At 40.0% G+C, this 25,544-nt stretch overlaps 1 protein-coding gene across 1 annotated transcript in view; it reads right to left on the reverse strand.

The window, feature by feature from the left end:
• Positions 1-25,544, reverse strand: part of LOC107186628 (band 3 anion transport protein) — a 56,572-nt gene extending 31,028 nt beyond the window's left edge. Inside the window, exons 1-2 of the mRNA XM_015574525.1 lie at positions 25,122-25,544; positions 274-471 (exon numbers count right to left, since the gene is read on the reverse strand). Of these exons, the coding sequence (XP_015430011.1) occupies positions 274-327 (54 nt within the window). The 5' untranslated portion in view covers positions 328-471; positions 25,122-25,544. The remainder of the gene's footprint in view (positions 1-273; positions 472-25,121) is intronic.

Raw genomic sequence — 25,544 nt, forward strand, 5'->3', positions numbered from 1 at the left:
GGAATAGTAACTGTTAGGTATTCGATGCTTCTCGACGTCTAAATGAATGGATCTACCAATAGAGTTAGAATAATAGCGCCTTGTAAGGGTCAGGCTATTATTGGACTTGTGGATTTTACGGATTCACTGCACAAACGTCTGGAACTTGTACAGGAAAACGTTTAAAGTATGATCTCAGAACGAAACCACAGGCCAGGAAAGGGTTAACCACCGTTTCCTGACTGGTCGAAAGAACAAAAAAAAAAAAAAAGATGTGAATCACAGGCTGCTTACCGATACCCTTTTGCCAAAACCAAGGAAGGACAGCTTCCTCTTGGTGTTCTCCATCGTTCACCGGTCGCGGTAGCTGCTGCCTCAGCAGCTATCAGCTTTATGGTGTTGTCTTTTTCCTGGGTGCTCGGCCGATCCTGAGTCGGGACGGCGATGTCCACATGTGGAGGAGTCGCTGGGATGGCAGCTCCGTTCTGCTAGCTGTTTCGAACAAACAATTTAATCGCAGATTCAGTATATTCGTACAAACAAGTTAATGACAGATTCAGAATACAGTAAATCTTCGATTATTGTCCAAGGCTCCTCGACAGTGACAAAAAGAGGCACTCAGGCTGGTTTTTTAATGAGGTTTAACAGATTGATAAATCTTGGAATTGTGAAGTCAATGATATTCGTTTCAGCCGCATATGGCAATTAGTTTACGAAATATTTAATATTCAGTGCCGAGGAACAGTCATTGAGAATTTACTATATTGACTGGCTTAGGTCTCTGTCCAGGTCCCCCCTAAATGATCATCACCTCCTTACTTTATATAGTTCAACTCGTAGGATGGACTATAGACTTATTGTTAAACTTGGAGTATACACTCCATTAAGGTGCGTCTCCATTACGTCGATCGGCAAAACTGAACATATGGGGATATGTCATCGGCACGTGCCAATAGGCCGCGCAACATTCATGAAGAAGAAGTTGCAAGGAACCATGTCGGTGTATTTTGCAGACTAGAACGGAAGAATTTGACGAGATCGGTATCGTTGCGTTATAACGACATCGATGGACCGACTCTGAGGATTCGAAAGGGAACAATGTCGAAGAATAATATAACGAAGAAATTTTGATTAGACTCGTTCTGTATTTGGCAACGGAAGTTTTTGATCTTATTTTTAAAGATACTCTAATTCAACGTATATTTTCTTCGATCAGTAAGGTTATCGCAATGGAGTTTACCATCAATAGGATCATAAGAAATAGAGTAATAAGAGACAATCGCAGGGAGTGAGGGGCCAAATCGACGCTATGATAAAAGTAAATAGGTATTCCGAGTACTGTCACTTGCGACTCGAATTGATAAAAGACGAATCTCCGTCTGCCACCGTGACGGGTGCTAAGAATAATACCGGGTTACGTTGAAAACGCTTGGAAAGATAAAAGAGATACGAAGCAAAACAAACGTTTCCTGTTCGTCGATGCAACGTCGGGAATAAATTCACGGCGACCGACGATGGACGAGAATTCCGATCGGAGGGAATAACGAGTGAAATCTGGAAGGTGGATCAACCCTCCGTAACGCCTGTTATTTTCACTGCTTCCGACACACCCCTTGGGTCTTTTATGTTCAGATCTATTTTTGTAACTCATAGGTTTTCAAAAAATCTAAAAATCTGAAAAATCTAAAAATCTAATATAGTTTTTAAAATTGAATGTTAAAAGTTTTTTTTATACTAATCTAGATTACTTAAATATTTGGGGGCGAAATTTCGCTTGTGCCATAAAAGACCCAAAATGAACTAATTTCTTTACTTTCATATGGTAATAAAAGTTGCAAAAGATCTTGTGTCAAGTAACGTTGTCAATACTGATAAGTAATTTTGTCTTGTTTGATAGTTGTGGTATTAATACGCGGGCAGAAATGAGCCAAGCTATTTAGAAACCCAGCAACTCTCAAAATGATAGAAAATTAGTGAAACACATTATGGATCTCATAATTCTGTGATTTTTATTTTGCAAAAAATTACCAACCCATAGAAAATTAAAAATATAATGAAATGTAATCACAGAAAATTTAAAACAATATTATTTATACTACTCACTCTTCGATAAGCCATTAAAAACACCAAGGAATAAAGTACACCCAATAAAAACAAAGTTATTTCATTTCAAATTAATATCCACAAACTAAATTTACTGTATTTCAGATTACTAAGGATTGGTAGAATTTTGCATACCTCAACCCAAATATACTGTAGCCTGGTTCGTTCGAGTACCTTTCAAACGAGTATAGCAGACGGAAACTGGGGACGAAGATCAGCGTAACAAAGACAGAGAGAAAGAGCTGGAGAAGGAAACGCGAAGAAGACGACAAAGGGTGTGTGGATACAGACCTTTAAATACAACCGGCGCTGCTCTAGCGTGTGTCACTGGAGAGGGGAGGGAGCCGCGGACAATAATCGCGAGCGTACTCTGGAAACACTTGTTCGCGAACTAAAGGTACGTTTTCACGTGACAATAAAACTTTCGTTGTCGTGAAACTTTATGACCATATAAACCAATGTCACGACAACGTGAAATCTAGTTTTCACGACGAAAAAATAGGTCATAACATTTAGCGTCACGACCGTAAAAGATACGATTTACTGTCACGTGGAACCGTAGCTTAAGTACCTTACGGCCGTCCAGTCAGGATAATGTATCGAGATTCGAGAGATGGAGAGACGCGACACGACGACGACAGTGACCGACCGACTGACTTGGTTCGAGACTACCAGGCAACCGCAACACACATCCCCGTCCAGAGAGGGACCGACCGATTCCAATGGAACTTGATGAATAATCTCCCGGTATGGCGTAACGTTGCGCCGGTATAAATAGCGAGACAAACCGATATTACAATTTGCCGAACGTTTCCACGACGGTTCTGGCTTTCCTTTGTGACTGATCGAATGAGACCCAGGGGTGGCGGCCCAAGTCCATCGATAATAAGAGCTGCATATAATATTTTTCATACATTTTCGAACGTTCAAGAGTCACAGAAAATATTATTTTTAAATTGATGGGCTCAGTGGAAAAAGGCTAGATGCCACATCTACGTCGATATTTAGTATTTGGAAACCTTCAACAGAAGCTCTAACAATCTAGCGTCCATTCCACTACCTTCAAGCACTGTGGCATAAACGTAAGCATTTCGTAAACAAAAGCATATTAAAGTTACTTAACATTGAAAGTAAAGAAATTCTTAATGAAAAGTCTATGCTATCCTGTCCCCTTAGAAAAGAGGCACATGTCCCAATACTATAAGTTCACACAACTATTTTTAATTCGGAATTATCTGTTTAAAGCTCAGAACGATACCCTTAGATACTGCTGCTTTTCACTGTGTATTATTCGAATAAAATTCTCCCCAACCCTGCTTCTCACTCGTCTCTAATTACGCGCATAGCTAGGATCCGATGAAGTGACGCAACGAAATGCCTGGGACAGCTTTCCTTATCGCGAATTCGAACGGCCAAGCGATACCTTATGTCGCCTATGCGTAATCGCTCGCGTGTCCGTACGCCCACATCCTCGTGGGTGCCATCTTCCATAACCGCGATGTGAACAATTGAAATATTAAAATTAACCTCGAATTTATCTGGCCCGTTTCACGACCGAAAATAGCTACGAAGAAGGGAGGGGGACAATTTCGTTTTAATTGCATCGGAGATTTCGTGGTTCGTCGTCTTTTTGAACACGCGACAAGCACATTACATCCCTGTCCATAAATCACTGGGCACTTGATTGTATCGAGGAAAGTAGAAATCCAAACAGAAACGCAGTTGTCAGTAATTAATCTACTTACATTATTCTACTGCTAACTGTTCGATCGAAAATTGTTTTGGCCAATATAATCTGATTTAAGGAGAGCTTTAGACGATTGTTACCACATTTCCTATCAACCCTTTGTTTCCAGAGTTTTCAAGGTCACCTTCAGTTTTTTTTATAAGGTATAATTTTTTTACAACCGACGTAACATAATTTTTCTTCTAGACCAAAGAAACATTAAGGAAATATTATTTACCTTAATTAACCTGCAATATACTCGGGTATACAGTTAAGAAACGATTGGTTGGTTCTATTTACGACGTCTGCCACTGATGGTTAAGCAGGTAAAAAAATTTTCAACCGAACATCTAGCAGTAGAAATAAGCTGTTTACGTTTCGTGGTCCAATTTCCACATAGAATCACAGTTTACCGTTTTACCAACAGTTATACCACCGTTTCGAAAACACACCCCGTATCAGTGAGTAAACATTCTAGTCGACAAATTCCGTTGACACTTCTACTCACGGTTGTCGAGTCTATCCACCGAATTTCCTTTGCACTTGCGACACAGTTAACGCGCCAGAAACTGAGGCGCTGCACACACCTGTGATAATTACACGACTGGCTCCTTCAGAATAAAAAAAAAAAAAATAATAAGCTAAATATCTCCCGAAATCTGATCACATGGGACCACAAGATACGACGTCACCTTGATTTAAATTTCACCTCGTATCCACAGTTCGTGCTTCCACCGTCTCGAGGAACAAAAATGAAAGAGACAAGGAGGTCCTCTGATGTCTCTCTCGTACTATATATCTGTGTGATTTACGACTCTCCTTAATGAACCGCCGATTCTATTATTCTTCTTTACACAGCTCTTTGTCATCAGACCGAGAAAGAAAATAAAAACGCTTCGTTCCTGTTGTTTCGTGGCGGTAATTTTAGTATTTGATAAGAAGATGCTTGGTTAACCGTCACGGAGAATGTGACCACGGGTAAGCTCCGATTATATCGCGTTCTCTTGCACGTTCACGAAAGCTATGTCTGTGTGTGTATAATGGTTGCCGTTAAGAATTTGAAACTTGTCGGTAACAAGGCCTTACCTAGAATCGAAATACCATACTATTCGAATGTTTAAATACTCGAATATTCCATACTATTTGAATTATTCGAATAAATCGCACTATTCGAAATATTCGAATAAGTTAATCGTATTCGAAAAATTTAAATATCCGAATACATACTTACAGCTTTACTTGAGAGTCGAATTTATACCAGCTGCGAACGATTCGGCGCGTATATGTCACGGTTTTCCGGACACACTAAAAACCGAATTATCTCGTCGTCACGGAATGAATCATTTATTTTTGCAAGTTTGTGCGTATGCGAGTGGAATCTGCGAACAATCAACTCCTCGGAACGCTTGCCTCGCGCGTTCTGTCTCATCGAATCAACAAAGTGGCCGCCCGTTATAAACGCAAAACAAACACAGGCGGTTACGTTAACGATTCGCAGAGTATCCTCTCTGTCTCTCCATATCTGTCGTTGTTCAGCGACCGATTACTAATTGAACCAACCGAATGTGTCACCGCAAGTCGGACAAATTCCATGGAAATGCGTAATCGGGTAAACGCACCAATGAATGAACACTTAAGAGATTTTGTAACCATTGAAATCAAATACACCTAGATAGAAAAAAAAAGAAGAATTTTTGAAAAAAAAAAATATATTAATTCGATGATATTACTTCTATATGTATTCCTTGAAAATTTTAGTTAAAGATTCATCAAATTAACGAGGTTAACAATCTGTAGTAGACACCTAGTGAAATGGATTCTTACAAGTATTAGTTTTTTTTTACTTCAAAAATAATTTTTTCTTTTTTGGTTCCTGATAAAAAAAAAACAACGAAAATACGATGGTTATTGCAGACGCCTTTTTTTACCACTATCGCACCGTTTCTTCTTCGAGTTTATTTATGAAAATTTGACGTTTTTTTAGACAAAAGTATGCCCCTTTGCAATGTACCTACATAATGTTCTTTTCATAAAACAATTTTTGTCATCAAAAAAATCACCGAGGAGCAACCAAGAGGTTTTGTTGTTCTAATCAAAATCAACAACACCTACTTACCAACGATACCCGTCTCGCAGATTCGTCGATAGATTACGGCCACCTTTTTCGATCGTTAGATCAACCGATACTAAATGTTAACTCGAAGACAAGCAGCGCCTCTACGAACATAATTTGTCGGGACGTTCAGCATTGAAATTCAGACGGCAATTACAATTTTGTTCCGTGTAAATAAGTATCCTGCGCGTAACAGATATCTCGCGTTATCGATCGCGTGTGCATGCATAAAAAGAATTTGCATCTGAATAGACACAGGTAGGAGGCATTTCGAATTGGGCCAGAGTCGAAAGAAAAAGAAACAAAAGACATGTCGAGGACATCGATAAACACAATTTTCGTTTCGATTCCAAATAGGACTACTGTAAACACAATTCATTTGTAATTATTAATCGATCGAACGGTTTACTGTAATATAAATAAATCCATTACGGTTTTTTTCACGTCGGAACAATTTACATTCGCGGAGAACAAAACGCACATAATGGTACATTTCACGGAACGGACAAAAGATGGAAAATCGACTTACTCGGGCACTCAAGAAACAATTTTTGTTTCCAAAATGGACACGTACAAAACTACTCTGTGCACTATTAAATGTTTCCCCCTAAACACGTCGTTAAATACAGTAAATTATCAATGAATACTCGAAGGCTTCTCGGCATTTAGCATTAAATATTTTAAACTAAAGGTCATATGCGGTTGATACAAATATCATTGACTTCAGAATTCCAAGCTCTATCACTGCGATAAACCTCATTAAAAAGTCAGAGTCACGCCTGGGAACTCTTTTTGTCAGTGTTGAGGAGCCTTCGACAATAATCGAGGATTTACTGTACGTTTTTCCAACTAAATTCTTAGAAATGGTCCACACTGTGATACAGTGACTGTGAAAATGTTGCAAACGATGTCGTTCAGATGGAACACCCTGTATAACAGGAAGATTATAAGTACAACCGAGGAGGTTGATTTCCATTTAAACGACGAACAATCGGCTAACCACGATATAAGCTCGCGGAACCAGCAACATAATATTCGTAAATGTTTCACGGCATGTATAATATAGTACGCGGGGACGGATATGACCCAGTAAAAGTCGATATGAATAAGTAAATCTGTATTACCCGTAGTGACAGGCGTAGGCATGTTTCGTGCACGCTGTCAAGTTTTACGGTCTCTCTACCTCTTCCGTTTTAAATATTCATCGTTACACACCGGCGAAACGAATTCGGGCGTACGTCTTGCAAAGGGTCTTCGAAACAGAAACAGTCCTAACGACGATCTACGGTGGAGCTGGAAATATTCGGATATTCGTACTATACGAATAATTCGAACAATTTCGAACACTAATAATTTATTCGAAGAATTCGGATAGTATAAAGTATTCGAATAATTCGAACAGTCGAAGTATTAGAATTATTCGAACAGTACTAAGTATTCGAATAATTCAAATAATATGAAGAGTTCGTATCATTTGAATATTCGAATAATAGAAGCGATCGAATTTCGGATTGTATCGAACAGAATTTTGAAAAACAAATAATTGTAAAGGCCAATGTAAAAAGAATTTCACGACAAAGCGTGACAATATATATTATGTTCAGATTCCTACTAAGTACAATCCAAAATTCGATCATTTCGAATATTCGAAAACTCCGATTAATCCGAATATTTTGAATAGTTAAAAAAAATTCCCTAAAAATTCATCCTTTATGAAGATATTGAGAAATTATTACTAAACGATAACGTAATCGAAGAGGGTCCCTAGAATTGATACAAATTTATTCATTTATCTCTACTTATACTTAAAGAAAATGATTTAGTTTATAAATTCTTGCTAGCCTGAGCTAAATAAGTGTATCACCTGGTAAATTTTGATTCGTCCAATTTATCTTTAGCGCCGTGATCCTCGGTGACAACGAGAAATTCAAATTAAATACACCGGGGCTAGATCCTTTGATGTGTTATTGATTCAGTCAAATTGCCAGGTTTGCGCACGGCAAACAGCCGGGGAACACGGCGGTGATAAAAGTTTCCTCGTTGAATTAATCGTTGCTTTCCTTTCGTCTTTCTCCCGACACATTTACGACCATCAACGAGAGTCTGACGATTCTACGAACGGTAGCTAATCTTTCTCATCCCGTGGAAGACAAACAATCAGTTCCTCCCTGATACGATGTTAATCTCGAGCTGGTTTCCAAAACGACCAACCAACTCTTTGGAAGACGAGTTAGAGAATAACGTTGGTTCTGGTTAAGGGTAAAATTTTTTGAAAATAGTAAAACCACATTTTCATCTTTGTATTTCCTTTTTCTACTTCCGTATTGTAGAGCAAAGTTTGTCGAATAAATACAAAACCAAGAAAGACCTTGAATCGAATTTCGAGCTCCCAAAACTTCGACGTCACAAGGTAGGAGCGACCAAATATTTCGTAATAAATGCTCGAAGTGTTGGCCGTTCGCCCACCGAGAACGGTCTACTTAAAACTAGCAATCGTATTACATATTTAGAGTGACAGTCCGGGAAATATGTGCCTTATTTTGTGTTCGCTTAAGAAATTAATATCACTATACCAAGGTTTTTACACTGGATAATTTTCAATTAACAATTTTCTGAGTACCAATAATATGTCTTCTTTCGTCGTGATACAAAAATTTTGAATAATAGTTAAAGACAATAAAAAAACTATCTTCCAAATTTTGAATTAATCTGTCAAACAGTATTTGTGTGCAAAATATTTGCAATAAAGTCACCTACTATATGACCCCACAAGGTAGAATCCCCCACAGCGCATTGACTGTGACAGTGGAAAAGGCGTTACGTAGTCAGACACACTTTACTTCGTTTTTTTTAAAGTCATAAATCATCGAAAATGTATGCGTTTAGTTAATATAGGCTGTTTGTCTTGTTTGGCACTATACTGCGATATTAATTTTACGCAAAAATTTTGCAACGGCGTTTTAATAATCCAGTCTCTTGCTACAATGTTTTAACTGTGAGTTATTTCGTAGTTGGCAGTGAACGTGTTAACCGAGGAGGAAGGACACGGGTTATACCGAACAGATTTATAAAAATCAGATCGAAAACCTCGGGACACCCTGAGGGTATTGCGTAACCTTGTGCCACAAAAGAGGACACGCAAGAGAGGAGAAACCGCCGCACACACACACACGCTCCCTTTCTCTCGTGGTCGGGCTGGAATCGCTTTTTGTCTCCGACACGATTTATTCGCTGTTTACGAGATTACGGGATGAAGATGGCGATCGAACCGTTGTGTATCAGTGGTATTCGAACACGTTTACGATACCAAAGTACTCGATTAGTATTGAAGCGTATCAAAATTTTGGGTACTCTGTATAAATATTCCGATACCGATACTTCTTGAAACGATGCGTAACCGATACAAGTACTATACCTAGTGATCGGACCGATACCGACACATATTGATGATATTCGAACAATTCAATAGTGAAGTACTCGAATGACAACTATCGAGAGGTATCGAAATTTTAGGTACTTGGTATAAATATTCCGATACCGATGATTCTTGAAGCGATACCAAACAGATACAGGCACCTATACCGAAACAATATCTATTTGATACCTCAGGAATGTATCGATACCCATTTGATACCTAACGAAATTATCGATGACCATTCGATACTTCACGAAAAATATTTCGACGACCCGATAAACGCCGAACCGGTTCGAGCGAGAGAACGTTGGAAACGCTTAATCGGTCCAATTAGCCGGGGCCCAGCATTGGGTGTGATCAACTGGACCATTAAACGGAATGAACGGGCGGGCGCATGACCGAGAAATGTTTGTCACGCGGTCTTTCGCGCTTTTCACCCTCAATTGTCGTGCGGCCGAGGCAGCGGTTCTTTTAACTTCGTTACCGATGATGTTTAATTATGTCACATGACGGCGAGCATGTGACGACGACGCCGAGGTCCATCACGCGGTGGTGTCGCGCGCATTGAAAACACAGTTGAGGCTTCTGAACGGTTGGCGGTGACGTGATCGTAAACGACGTTTATCGTTTCTTGGACATCGCCTCGTATCTCTCTCCGTTGAAACGCTTCAATTAGACCGGTTACGATATTATTATACAAGGTGTTAATAAAAATGTGGGTCATTTTCACAGACACGATGGATTCTACATACAAAACTAGGACGAAAATCAAGAATGGTGAAATTGCTTACGAGGCTTCGTTTTCCAGTTATCGATCGTTGAAAGTGCAGTCGAAGTATACCTGACGCTATTCTACTTAAGAGGCGCGCTCTTCGGCTGAAATATGCCTGACGCGATCGGTTGTTCCAATTAAACAGTTAATTCCCAGTTGATACACACGGGATAATTTAAATGAGTGAAATAAAATTAAACATATGAAACCAACTCGTGGAAAAACAGGTGAAGAGCGTGCCTCTCAAGTAGAATAACCCGACGCGTCAGACGTATTTCGTTCTGTATTTTCGATGATTAATGACTGGGAAAGAGATCCTTAAAAGTGTAATCTCGTCATTCTTGATTTTCGTCTTAGTTCGACGTATGAAATCCGCCCAATGGCTGTGTTCCACATTCTTTTATTAACACCCTGTAGACTTTATGACGAGTCGTGACGATGACGGTAAAGCAACGCGTAATTTTTACTCGATAAAAAAGGAAGTCAATCGATTTTTATCTCTTCACCTGTATTTTTTTTTCAAACGAAGCTGCGCTAGTATTTGTATCGAGGATAAGGTCGTCGAAAGGTGAGCAGTTTTCACGGCTATCTACGATCTATAATGGAACTAGTTGCACGACCGATGTATAGTCACTATCAGGACAAGTTACACAGACCGTATTGCACCTGCATCGTTGCACTTGAAAAGCCACGATTGTATTGTAGGAAGACAGTCCTCGTTAAGTAACCCGACATTTCTGCTCGTAATAACCCTTCCTCTACATCTAATTTATTCGTGATCATTTTGCAACGGTGAAAGGTCAAACTAAGAGGGTTATTAAGAAACAGTAATAAAACGATGCATCGCATGATAACGAATGGAAAATGAAATGTAGTTGATTCTCTCTTGTTAATACTATTCCAATGACATTTAAAAAGTTTCATATATAGTTCAAAAATATTTCCACCTCAAATCTCTGCAATAGACAGCAAATGGTACTCAAGATAATTTTTTAATATCCACGTCACGAATATCACCGAGGAAAAAAGAAACTTGCCTCGAAAATATTTCCCAATGCGATGCATTAGGTAATATCGAGGCAAAGGTCGCCGTCGAACAAAGGGTTAACGAATTCGGCAACGGTTCCCCAAACCGAAAAAGTAAAACGCCCATGATCTCGACGAAGATTAAAGGTCGTTTGGCCATTCTTGACTCGTGCACGCTTCCTCCTTAGTTCGCAGAAATGGCTCGCGTGATCAGTTTCATCGGTTGTTCTCTTGTTTATTGTAGACCTCAGATCGGTCTAAAAGTAGAATTTCCTATAAGGGTCAGAGACACGTGCGTCTGCGTTCAAACGAAGCGTCATCTATATCTGTGTTTCATTTAATTTCATTATTTTTGACGTGTCACCGTTTGCTTCGATATATCGGTATATCGATATATTCGGATAATAATAGATTCGGAGTTATAAGGAGTAATCCGAGTACTCAGATATCCGGATAGTAGGAGCTCTACTGCACACTGTTTGCTACGTCATCAAACTGTTTAGAAGCGACCTTCGGTTCAAACGCAACACCGTGATCGGACTTGGTCTGAACGTTGTTTAGACTTCTGTATTCAGATGTTTAAACATGCCTGAACTTTGGTTCTACTTTGTGACACCTATAACACGTCCACGATTTTTGTTCAGTTTCCCATGTTTCCAGGGTCAGCCAACGCAATGCACGACGCTATTTCGTCTAACGGACAGTTCCAATAGAAAAATTTCATCTGCGATGAAAAACGTAGGTTCGTATCTGTCGTCAACACGCGTCTAACCTTGCGCGCTCGTGTTTTATGTTGTTTCCAATTTTAGCTTCCATCCCCGCGGCACGGTACGACCCATATAACGGCGTTAAACGCGACGTATTCTAAGCTCTCCACGGCCCGTTTGATGCGTGTCCTGACGTTCAATTTCACGCTCGTTCGTTCGTTCGCGATAACGCCCACGCACCTCGTATCGCTCTACAGACGCCACCTGCTCGTTCGCGATTGCGAAGCCGAAAACGGAATATGTGGCTTCGAAATTTTCCTAACCACAACAAAGTGTCGGATATGCGGTCTCTGACGAAAACGTTGAAATTGAACGCTGATTCTTCGTTTATTTTGAATCGGGGTTCTGAAAACTACTGTGCTGTATGTTTCATTGTACAGTATTTTATGTCGTGGTCAATAGTAAATTCGACGTCTGAACGATTGACAAGGTTACATACGAGGGAAAACATTCGTTTATTCGAACAAATTTGTGTAAACTTTCTGAAAAAAAAAACTACACAATCTGACCGAAGTTTCCAAACTGAAGGCGATCCAAGATGGCGAACTGATTCAAGATGGCGGAAAGGATGATAATTGAACTTTTATTTCGAAACATGTCTTGCAGTTTAACTATTCACCGTATTCGTGTAATTAATCTGCATTGAACTAATTCGTGGTTATCCGAATTGAAAACGAAGATAGGGAAACGACAATCCAAAATCATTTTGACATTCGCACAGGACCTCGGCGACTACTCCCTCCGCCATTTTGAATTACCAGAGCTATTTCCATTGTTCGTAGAGTTATCATAAACGATGTATTGCGTTTCAGACGAAAATTACTTTCAATAGTTGCGGATAAAAAGCGCAAATATCATGCGGAAAACTATTGTTTTAACTTCCATTCAGAAACACAGACAAGAAGAGGCTGGGAAAGAGTCGCGAAGGGATAGCCAACGGTAACATAAATATAACCCAGATCTGCCTGGGTCAGGGCTAATCGGTTGATCGTGCATGCCACCAACCGGACAATGCTAAGGCTACCATCGATCGAACATTGTGGAAACACCTTTATTTCCACCTGTCGCTGCTCAAACATCGTCCCCATCCACGGAACTGCTAATCTTAAAAGTAATCATTTGCTTACTCGTTCTATTTTGAAAATTACTAACTCACATTTACATACGTTTGTCAACTTTTGTTATCACTCCTGTCAAATTTTTAACACAATTTGCCAAGTGTAGTACCAAGAATAACATATTGACGAAATGAAACACGGTAAACGGATGTCGCCCGTGAGTGACGTACGCAACGAACGTGTTAAAAAAAGAATACCGATGACCTCGAAATATCATTAAAAAAAAAAAAAAAAAACATAATCTAGACAAAAAATTCCACCGTTACATGTGCCCCTTGAAACAGACCACCCTTTGTGCCTAAAACTTTTTCAAACAACAACAAATATAAGGCAAACATTTAGCTGATCCCATTCAGCTGATCCACCCTGTATATTCCCTGCACAGAGGACTGCACAGGAGACTATCATAGATACCTAAATATAATATCGAACACACTCCCGATTAGACTTCTTCCTCCCACCGCGACGAACACGTCCGAGAGGGTACACTTCGTTGGATGAACGATCGACGAATAGAAACAGTCAGTCGAGCAATAAATCTCCATTCTTAATAACGGCTCATTGGAAGTCGTTTACCAGCCCAGTGATCGACGGCGATTGCATAAGCAAGAAGTGGTTTATTTGCATTTTTCCCCCGTACGTGTCCGATCGAGTTCCACGGGAGAGTGAGAGGTGCTCGTCCGGAGAGTCCGGCGACCTCTCGGGGTCAACCTAATAAATCATTCCGCGGCGTCATCGTACCACCTGAAAAGTTACCGTGACAATATAAACGAGGGAACTCTGCTCTAACATGCAAACTAGGGAAACCTCCGGGGCCGTTTCCATGCATTTCAAACGAGAGCTCTAGAGCAACGATCGGCATCCGGTGGTCCGTGACGTAATTTTAATGCTCCGCAAAGAAATTGTCAAGCAAATGTCGCACTAATTTTTAATGTATATTACTATTCTTTATTACTCTTTTCGTGTTACCGTCAAATAAATATTTTAAATTGCAAATTTAGTGGTCCGCAATATCTAAAAGGTTCCGACCGCTGCTCTAGAGAAGAGGTGCACACGAATCAGCGGCAACCGATCCTCCTAAGAATACGCGTGTTAGCCCTTCAATTACAGACGAGAATCGTCCACGAGAAACGACTGTACTTCGTAAGAATTTTAAAAACTAAAACTTATTGTTCGTTATCGTTTTGGAAATACAACAGTGTGCGTTATTTGCTGTCAATCGAAGGTATACTCAATCACCTGGAGCTTCCGGAATTCTCCGCTAGGTGGTGACAGCGAAAGAAAACATTCAAATTCGTATTCGCAACGAAACAGCTATCGTGTTCTCTGGAATTACCCCAACCGACAAAAAGTCTTAAAAAGTCTAAAAAAAGGTATATCGGTAAATAAAAAAAAAAGATTTCATCACTGAGACGTGTGGTCTTGAAGTTAACCCCCGAAACGTGTAAGTAGGTTCTCATGGCGTGGGTCCATTTGGACCCCACCCCCCTCCATCATTCCTTCTAAATGTATTTTCGAACAAATTTCTTTGCGAATTGGCCTACGTTCTATTGGAGCTAATATAAACAATTGACGATTTGAATTAATTATCAGAAGCTGTTGAGTCAAAATGACCCAGTGATCGTAATCGGAGGGTTAAAAATCCTCTAAAAATTACTGTACTTCCGACTTCTACACCCGTTCATTCAGAAGTGCCTTTCTGTACTTATCGACTCGGAATTCATCAAGCGTCTCCCACTTTCAAAATGAAATGTTTACAGCCTCCAGCATAACCGTTGATTTATACTCCACGATTAATATTTACCTTGTTCGTTCCAATCCTATAATCTACCTCGGGAACAGAGAGCAGACCATCACCAATAAAACAGAAACGAGGATCGATAATAGAACAAACAAAAAAATATAACCGTGAATGATAAATTATGCATGAGCGAAAGCGAACGGTTTTAATTGTATAACATAACAGACGACAAGGTAGAAACAGATATTGTGCGTTCCGCCACGATTCGAACGCCGACAGATGTCATCGACTCGAGGACATCACGGATGTTTTTATCATTTTTTCGTCAGTGATGACGTAATTGTCGGATTAACGGACACCCGATATACATACCAACCACACGTCTGACGTTAGGCGTGTTGGGACGATAATCAAATAGACGGATTAGAGTCAGCCGGTGAAATGAAAAAGAAAATAAGCTGTCGACAGATACTCTTGGCGAACCAAAGATTCCTTCTTGGTATTTTCGATTTTTCTTTTACTGCGAATTGCAACAAAGAATGCGTACGTAATCACAGCCTATTAAGAATCATGTGAGTGTCGCGGCTATCGGTGACACGGCGTGTCCGCACGATTAGCCACGGCTCGATACTCATCATTCTCTGCAAATTGAGTATCCCTGGAAAGCAATATGAACCGCGTTCGTGATACGCTATGATAATACCTGTCCTCGATCGATTATTGATCGATCCAGGATTCCAATTACGAATAAGACGGCGTTGGTAATACGCTCGATTCAATTATAAACGCGTCTTCCAAAAAAAATCATACCGATTTCAAAGACAAACCAAAGTTTCACTTTAGAGTCTAAGGCTCAAACTTTCGAAAGAACACCACAGAAAGAGAAACGATTGCAGCTGAAGAAAAGATATCGAAAGATGAAGAAATGTGATTTGACAATAACAAAAATATACAATTTATATTACAATAGACTTTTAAAACCATAAAAAGATGCATAGCCACCTTTCAGCATCCTATTAACCCTCATCCATCACTTTCTTAGGAAACAAGATACAGCAAACCCTCGATGACTGTTAAATGCTCCCCGGCACCAAACATTAAATATTTCATAAACTAATGGTCATATGCGGTTGAAACAAATATTATTGACTCAAGAATTCCAAGCTCTATCACTCTGCTAAGCCTCATTAAAAAGTCAGCGTTACACCTGGAGATCTCTCCTTGTCAGTGTCGAGGAGAGTCTTCGACAATAATCAACGATTTACTGTACGTTAAAATTGACACAAGGATGAGGGTCAGACTACAGAGGATCACAGAATAATATCGGAAAAAATTCTAACGAATCAATGTGTAAATAAATACACTGCTGGTGTCAGAATAAATTGTGAACCTTCGGAGGCGATGTCTGGCTACGTACCTGGAGAGACTCCGTGCGTCTCCCACCGCCTTTCTTTCCTTTTCTTTGTTGTACCTTTTAGGGGCCCTGGACAGGACGGTGGGGACTATAGACGGTGCTGCTGCAGCCGGTCCATCGAGCCCGTCGTGGGGACACTATTTCCTCTCGGGTATAACCACCTCGTCGACTATATGTATGACCGACTGACACGAATGACAGCGACGAAACGCGCGGCTGAATCGCGATCCAGGTACCAACCATCCCCCCACCCCATCTCAACCCCCCTCCCCTCTTGCTATAGTACTCCAGGCAGAGAGATACAGGCCATTCTATTTCGACGGTGAATCGACTAACCTGTGACCAGTCTGCGAATTGCTACCTCGTGCAACGATCTGACCATCGTTGTTGCACCTCACAACCTTATTGGTCGATCCAGTGACGCTCACTTCGAACCAGTGGTTCTTAGCCCCCTTCCCCCCTTTGATCATCGACCGTGAGTTTGGGCTATTGGTTCATCGTCTGATGTGTTCATCAACGGAGATTTCCTATTGGAGTCACAGAGTGGTCCAGAATATCGAAATTTAACAGCTCAAATGGTCGAAAAGAAATTTCTTTTATTTCCAAAAAGAAACGTCGACTTATTTTGATGTTCCGAAGGCGTTGTCTATGAATAATTTTTTAAAATGTAGACAGGCGTTTGTTAGAATAATTTTTATCTTTGAAAGGCACGTTTGACGTTTGGTCATTTTCGCCACGTAGTTGAAGCTTTTTCGTTGTTAATAGAATTTAAGGAAGTTAAAAAATCATCTGAAAAATATGAACAAAAAAGAATGGTTCATGTAAAGGTTGTAAATTAATTTTGGAGGTCTAAATGGGTTAAGTATTTAGAATTTGTGACTTGAAATACGAGAGATATGGACCTTCGAAGTTTAGGTTTATTCTCTTCATAAATAGAGACATTATTTTTAAAAACAGTCATTTAAAAAAATATATGGGAATCGAAACCATAGAAGATTTATTCCACGAATTACATATATTGTTCTTGGATCGTTTCGAACCGTCGATCTCAGTCAAAAATAGGGGAAGAAGAAAATTTCCTAAAAATGCATATTTTCACAAAGCTGTTGAGAACAACACTGTTCAGTGAACGATGGAAATTTTACCCAGCCCTGTTTGTGGATTGCTAGTAAATTATACACGTTCTGTACGTTCTCGAAGAATGGAAGATTTTAAGCGCGAGCAGATCTGCCAGGGATTACATACCTTCGAAGGTAGGTTCCCCACAAAGGCTGAAATATTACTGCGAACAATTGCTTAGGATTTCGACGGGCACTCCCATAAACCGGCACGGTTAGACAGTCGGATGCTTGGAATTTGTACAGCTTACCCATACCAGACACGGTCGTTGTCCTTTAATCCCCATCGATGAAACCATAGGACTTCAGGAACTTTCTCGAGCTCAATCTTTGTTAACTTCCCCGAATGCTTTCATTTTCTATACATCCTTCACAAACAGGGTGCAACGTAGCACGTGAAGTTCTATGTTAAAGGGGAAATTACATGTAGAACGTTGAAAATAAGATTTATTTTGTGACGAGGCTGCAGCAACATTATCAATAAAAAATACTTTTTTTTATAACATTAAACGATAAATATAAAGTTCTAAAAATTTCATAACGATTTATTTAATAGTTTTTCTGTAATAGATTCGCAAAAATCAGGTTATTTTTAGTGTTCTATATTTAATTCCCTCGTTAAGTCGAATTTACACTTTGGATGTGCTCGATGACTCATCGAAAGTAAAAATTGGCTCAACTCCGTTCACTGATCAATTTGGATAATCACGTTAGATGAAACACGGATTGAAAACAATGTTTTTCGATGAATCATCCAAAGTGTGAAAGTCTAAATTCCCCTTTAATTTCGTCAGACTGTAATGTTTACGGTCTTCTGGAAAGAATCGATTGAAAAGACGCGTTAATGTTACCTATCTACCCTCTTGTCCTCGCTAATATTAGTTCAACGCGAAGGCTGTAAACGTTAACGATGTCAAAGACGCTTCGAATCGCCTATAATACCGCCGTTTCCCTTTCTTAGGCCTTGAAGACAACCGTGACTCGATGGGACCGCGTTCCCGTTTCGAATACGCGATTTTCGAAGAACCGTGGCCGAGTGGGGGCTTCGAGAAGTCAGCAAAAGTTGATAACGCGATATTGGAGTTTTTTCTTCTTCTAATATTCACCATACTTTTAGAACTATCATTTTCTAGGCTGGCTCTATCATTCTGAGACGGACCTGTATACCGACACGTGTTCCAGATTCTAACGAAGACATCACTGGTGACAGCTGCGTCCACCTGATCACACAGACACAAACCATGAACACTCGTACGGATAAAAACAGAAAGAAAATGAAAAACGATCGATTCAACGACAGTGGTGATTTCGAAATGGATTTAATAAATTCTGAATATTATTCGTTTTCTTTACAGTCGAAACGAGATATCTAGTAGTCTATTGGTGTCAATATTCAACATTTCGATTAAGTCCTGCACGTTGTTTCAAATAATGAAGAAATCCATTCTGTTCCTGGGAAATTATTAACGGCAAAGTAATTCCCGATAATTGCGGTCGTTAAACGAATCGTATGGCAAGAGATGGTTAAACAGCTATGACAAACAATTTCTATATTTATTTTCATTATGATCGAAGTGAGATACTATTTACTGATATTTATCGTTATCGATTTGTGTCACATCTGACGTGAGAATTGCAATTTTATCACGAGGCAGGTGACAAAAGTAAAAAAATTACTGGAACAGGTAATAGTACTTTAATAGTATGGTAATTATTAGTTTAAAAGATATTTTAACTTCAGTTTCCCAACTTTGTATAATAGTCAGTGCTTAGGCTTGAATGTTTCTTATCTATGTCTTTTTCGATCATGTTTACTAATTTTACTCGTTTAAACGAATAATTATTCCTACCCAACTACCTTAATACCTTTTCGTAGAGAATTCAAAAATGCATCGAATAGAGTATACCAAAATGTATCGTTCCATTTAAAAAAAATAGAAGTAACCTTGAAATTTAAAAAAAAATTAATAAATAAATGAACAAATAGCATTCGATATACATAGTGGTAAACATATTTTTCCAAATATCTCGAAAACTGAAAAACATCAACTATTATAAGTACATGAAAAAGTTCTTCAGAGCGATGACCTTGACAACATATTTCAAGGTCATTGATCCGAATAACTACCCAGAATTTACCCCTTCCAACCAAATAACATTATCCCCTCATATTTTTTTGTATTTCCAAAAATAAGTGAGACATTAAAGATACTCACATTAGGGGGGACACCATGTATATATGAATATACCTTCGCGTGCAAACAACTCGGATACCAGAGGCGTGATTCCTAGGTAGCAACGCGATAGAGTTACGCGATACGAGGAGTAGTTATACGAGAGACTGATCAAGAGGAAGGGGGCGCGGTTCGATGTGCTCGAGCGAGCTTGAACTTCAAACGGGGAGATCAGTGAACGACATTGAGTCGCGATACCGGAAAAATGGTAATTAGTCGCGGTCTGTATAAATAGCGGTGTAGTGGTCTCGATGTCGGGTCGATTAGTGTACACACCGAACACGATCTCATACGGGATTATCAGGAGCACACAATCGTGAAATCACTATTCCGATTTAGTCCGTGAATTTGTACGCCGTGTACGATGTAACGGAAATACTATTTCATAATTTCGTCCAGATATGGACGAAATTGATCATGTAGATCAGGGATGAGCAAATCCGTCGATAATAATTAATTACAATCCTGTGACATTGAGTACGAAAAATCGACACATGTATGAGAGCAGATTTAAATAATAAAATAACTATGGTAAAGGGATTAGGGCGAAAATGTATCGAAGTTGATGGACGTCACTTTGAGCATTTGTTAAAACAAATTTTCTAAAACAGTGATCGTGGAAGATCTTCGCAGCGTGGAATCGATGGATAAATCCCGAACCGTCCGTTCTCGATGAAATGATTCACCGTTGGCCACGGATGTTGTCGCGTGGCCGGTCGATTCGATTAAGCTCATTGAAAACGAGACCGTAACTCGTGACTGCCGCCGGCTACATATAAAACTCGAATCAAACGAATTAACCGATAATCGTTTCGATCGCACCAACAAACACTCGACTCGTGCCCCAACGAACCCGCACGCAAATCGGTCAAACGGTGGCAATATAGTGTTAGAAACTACTTGTTAATCGTATCGTCCAACAATCGAATAGGCTTTGAAGAAATATTTTCCTGTTCAGAAGCTATTGTGTTTGCACGGTAGAACTCCATTTATCGGAATTCCATTTATTGAAATTCCATTTAATGAAATTCCATTAATTGAAACTTCATTAATTGGAACTTTATTAATTGAAACTCCATTGGTGTGCACCATTGTCCCACCGACGCGTTCAGACAATAATATACCACAGGCTACAACATATTCCTTATCTTAGCAGTTGCGGAATGAATAGTGAAATGTGACCATATTTAAATGAGCGGAATAACAACATTTTTTCCCCTTTAAAGTATAAACAAGCTTCGTATTAACTCAACGTAAAAATACACGCGACACGCGACTGCAGCTGGATATCATTAAGCGTCGTGGATCCATCAGCGTTTGGACGCAAACGCCTTAATCAACCTTGACTTATGGCGCCTGGTATCCATTAATGGACATTACGAACGACGATTACGTACACACGCGGGAACATTACGGGAATTTTAATGTCCACAGCCTCAACACGTACCGGCACAGCTATTAATTATTACCATTACCGCGAGTGAATCATTTCTGTCGTTGAAAACGCGGCTTAATCTCCTCCCTCGTTGACGTCGAACCGGTATATACCATCTTCGAGCTCACGCGGAATTTTGTGACAATAGAAACGAAGATAATTAGTACGTGACAAATCATTAAACAGGCGGCAATTGGTTGTCTTAACGAGCCCAATTCCTTCTACTTGTTCAAATGTATCGCCATCACTACCCTGAAGCACTGTTCGGAGATGTTAAAAGCGGTGAGAAACGAGGAAATTTTTCTGTTTGTAGAAAGATCAACGGCTACTCGACGGATGTTTACATCAACGGTGACAGGTTTTTGGGACGGTTTGCGAGCGATTCAAAGGAACAAATACGAGCAGATGCGTTGTCAAACAACCGGAGGAAGTTCAAAAGCGTAACAGGGAATCGCGCGGGTAAGGTGTACTCGTTTCAAGAACAGTTTGAACGGTGTTAACTATTTTAAAATTGGACCAAATTACTTGAGTTGTTTTCTGAAGTTAGGATTAATTTACTAAATGATGTGTAAAAAGATTTCGAAAAAATTGCAATATTTGTCCAATTTTAAAGGAGTTGTTCTACAAGTAGATTTCACAAATTACAAGTAAACTGATTGCCCTGTTTCGCGATTCGAGGTTACGCGTGCACCTTGATAGAAAGGAATTACACCGATTAATACAGCCCAAATGTGTTTTCTTGTATTAAAAATAGGTAAGCCTGAAGATCAACAGAAACTAAAGTCCTGCGTGCGTACGAAAATGATTATAAAGAAAAAAAATAAATTAGCAATCACGACTGAAATATTTGAAATTAACGAAGTCAATAAACAATTCACTGAATATAATCAGTCACGAACATTAACCTGTAAACAAAATTATCATTGTTCCGTAACCTTGTAAAAATTTTACAAGTAAATTTGTATAACTCAATTTAAATTTGTCTACCAAATCATATCAGTTGGTTTAACTTGTAAAACTTGAAATTGTAAAAACTGTGCAACGGAAGTTTACAAGTTACAACTTTAAACTTGTAAACTCGCAAATACCATCAGTTGCTGAATTATCGTGAAAGAAGGCCCCAGGAGTTAAAATTTCAATGAACGGAGTGTCATTTGTTGGGCCTCAGTAATAACAGCCCGTAGTGCCGTTGACCTTTTTTTTCCCCGAAACGCTTTCTTCTGTAATTACGTCGGTGCGACCCTTATAACGGGAACCGTGTCTTGGCCTCATTGTTCGGGTAGGTATACGAATTCACAATAAGGATCGTAGCAAGCAGAGTTCCTCCGTAGCCAAAATGGCCTCGAAAATATGTCCAATGGCTACGGGTAGACCACGTGTAAATCATTGTTTACAACCTAGGCTATTGGTAACGGTCGTCTGTTCATATTTCCATATAAACAAATCGAAAACTGTCCCCTTTGAATTGATCCGAACTGCCGTGAAAAACAGACTGTTTTCGTCGGGACACACGAATTTTTCCGCACCAAGGACCGCAAGAAAAAGCCACGTGGTAAATTTCACCAGGCAATTTAAATTCGCCTTAACGCGCGTTCCAGGAATTCCGAATGATTTGTCGCAATCAATTCGACACGTGAGCCGAATATATATACCGTACAAACAAAAAAATACCGTTTATTATTTTCTCCCATTACACGACCGTGAATCTGTACCACCACGGTCGTCTACACTAGCGCCATTTTTTTGGAACTAATTCGCAAAGGGGTTCGGTGTTTCGCAGGATTTAACTAGAAAATCCAATATCAATAGCGAATAACGGGGAGAAAAACATGTCTTTGTAGTTCAGACGAATGTTTTTCATAGAGAAGAAACTGGCTGAAATAATTGCGAAGGGGACAGAATGTTCCACCCCTGGCAACATAACTGGAAAACCATGTATCGCGATAACCGATGGTTACCGAGCAACGCAGATAAAGGGGAACTGCCAAACGTTCACGAACGACCCTCCCCCCCTCTAACGGCTTGCCCAACAAATTCGCCGTACTATCGTGTTCGCGGTATACATACCGAATGTATCCATTCACGGTTTACTGGTGTTTACAGAAATGGAATGTGGCGACACTCTGGAGTAACTACTTTTTTCACAGGAAAGTCTATGGCAAGATTTATCGGGGAACGATGCGTTTACTCAGCTGAATACTAATAATTTACTATACATAATGCTGATATGAATAATGTGAGATTGACGACGAAAAATTTTGATCTGATTTGAATATTTATAAGTTATGACTCGCTTGAAAAACATTTTGAATCATTACACATTTTAAATGTACCGTAATTCTGTTTATATAATAAACCTCTTGTGAACAGAAATATTACCCTGTTTCTTCATATTTTTTCTTTTTTCTATTAGAAACTTTAAATTCATTGTTCCGTGGACTTAACCTAGTGATCGACGAACACTCGTCGCGAGGCCTCTAAAAGACCGAAGAGGATATATTAGACTATTAGACCATCCGATGAGCAAGGACTATCGATTTGACGTCGTACACACGGCAACGCGTTAACAGCCCGCTTGAAACCTTTTCGCGTAATTAAAATGCTTTTAGAATACTTTAAACCGATGAAACCTGTTCGACGATCGAGGCCGGTACATATTTCTTTTTTTTTTAATACCGTAAGTATTCTCTTCAAAAACGTGAACTGAGTCGACGTATCGTGCCAGCGGATGCAGCCAGACACAGGATTTAAATTTAAAGGCGTAAACTTCCGGTAGGAAAAACATGTCGGGTCATAATCGTTACATTGTTCCGACCATCTAAAAATCTATATTCTTATATTCTGTTTTCCTTCCTTTTAGTTTTAAATTTAAAGATTAAGTTTAATTCTATTATATATTCTTTCTGTAATTTGTTTAAATTATTATTATTACCTTTGTTCGAAAATAATTCGAGATAGTCGTTCGTAATTGTCCCAATATCCTGAGATGAAAATGATTGCAACCCGTATTTTCCAGTAGTGAATCGACAGAATCCGTAAAACACGAGAAAACTAAACGCACCTGTCTGCTTTCAAAATACTGCGTGAAAATAGATCAACAGAGACACCTCTACTGTGTTCCTGCCGCGATGTATTTTGGAAGTTCTGTAGTAAATTTACTTTTCCTACACGCGGCACAGACTCGATCGTATGGGTACCTATTTTCGATCGTTCAGAAATACAAACAAACATTAAAATTCACGTAACTGATTCTTATGATTAGCATATTAAAATTCCACGCAGTAAGGGGATAAATTTTACAGTTTTTCATTGGATTTATTTCCACCGGTGAATTCGAAAGCGTGTTATCACGCAGAGTCAGGACAGAAACACGAATCCTCTCGACAGTTGTGCCTCGCGCACGTGTACACACGCATCGTTCCGACGTTTAGCGGACGTTGTGTCGGCGCATGTCACGCCCAAAGCTTGAAAAAGCAAGCTCCAGCTCGCCGATGTTTTTTCAGCACGGTTATTATTCATTCGCGGCGGGAACACGTTTCGTAACGCGTACAGCACACGGAATTCGATAAAAATCGCTTTCTCTTTTTCGCAAAAACAACACCGAGACTGTATACACACACGCACACCAGCATACATTTGCAACGGTCCGATATCGAACACCGCAACGAAATGCACTTCGTACGAATACGTGGAATTGATCCTAAAACGGTCAATTCTCCCTGTTACAATAGGAACCGGACAATAAAACAGATTTCGAGTGAAACATTCACTCGAACAAAAATATAGGAACGTTAAAACCGAAACCGTCGATTGCTCTCTAGCATGCACTGAAATGGCTGGGTCAAACGAACAATTCCCTGAACACAAACAAAGTAGATCACTAGAAAGAGACCACCACCAAAATCGCGAGACTATCGTTCAAAACTAAAATGGCCACACGATTAGTCACCGACGTTCAATCTCGTGTGGTACGGTATATAAACAGAGAAAGATTCACCGTGGTGAAAATCGAGGCTTTTAAAGCGTGTTTACGTTGTACGCAGAGGTTGGGATGCGATCGAACCGAGTAGTTTTCGAATCTTCTAGATTCGAACGTAGCGTTTTCACTGTACGATCGATCGACGGACGAAAAAATCGTAGTGCTTGGAATATGTACGTACCCTCGCGTGTGATCGATGCGCGTCGAGCCGTTCCTGGAGATCGCCTGGCCGTCTGGCCTGGATCGGGAGAGAACAAAGACAGCAGCAACGGTTACGGACCTGTGTTTCCGCGGGTACAATTTCCTCGACGGTTCTAACCGGTCGAACGCACGATCATTGTTTTCGAGCGACACCGCGTTGCCAGGAGAGCGAAGCGTACTCTCCGGTCCCCCGCTTGTGTATCCACGACCGGAGCGTGTTCCTTCTTCTTCTCTTCTGGCGGTACGGCAGAGGCGAACAACCAACAGCAGCAGGTTCAGAGAAGCCGGGCAGAGGAACGCGCGCGCGGGTGATCGTGTACGCGAATGCACTGTCACTGACGAACTGTTCGTAACTGCTCGATTCGAGCGTCTCTGGACGGCCCGGTTTACCCGCCGCGAGCAC

The sequence above is a fragment of the Dufourea novaeangliae genome, unplaced genomic scaffold (assembly GCF_001272555.1).
Source record: "Dufourea novaeangliae isolate 0120121106 unplaced genomic scaffold, ASM127255v1 scaffold65, whole genome shotgun sequence".
NCBI classification, from domain to species: domain Eukaryota; kingdom Metazoa; phylum Arthropoda; class Insecta; order Hymenoptera; family Halictidae; genus Dufourea; species Dufourea novaeangliae.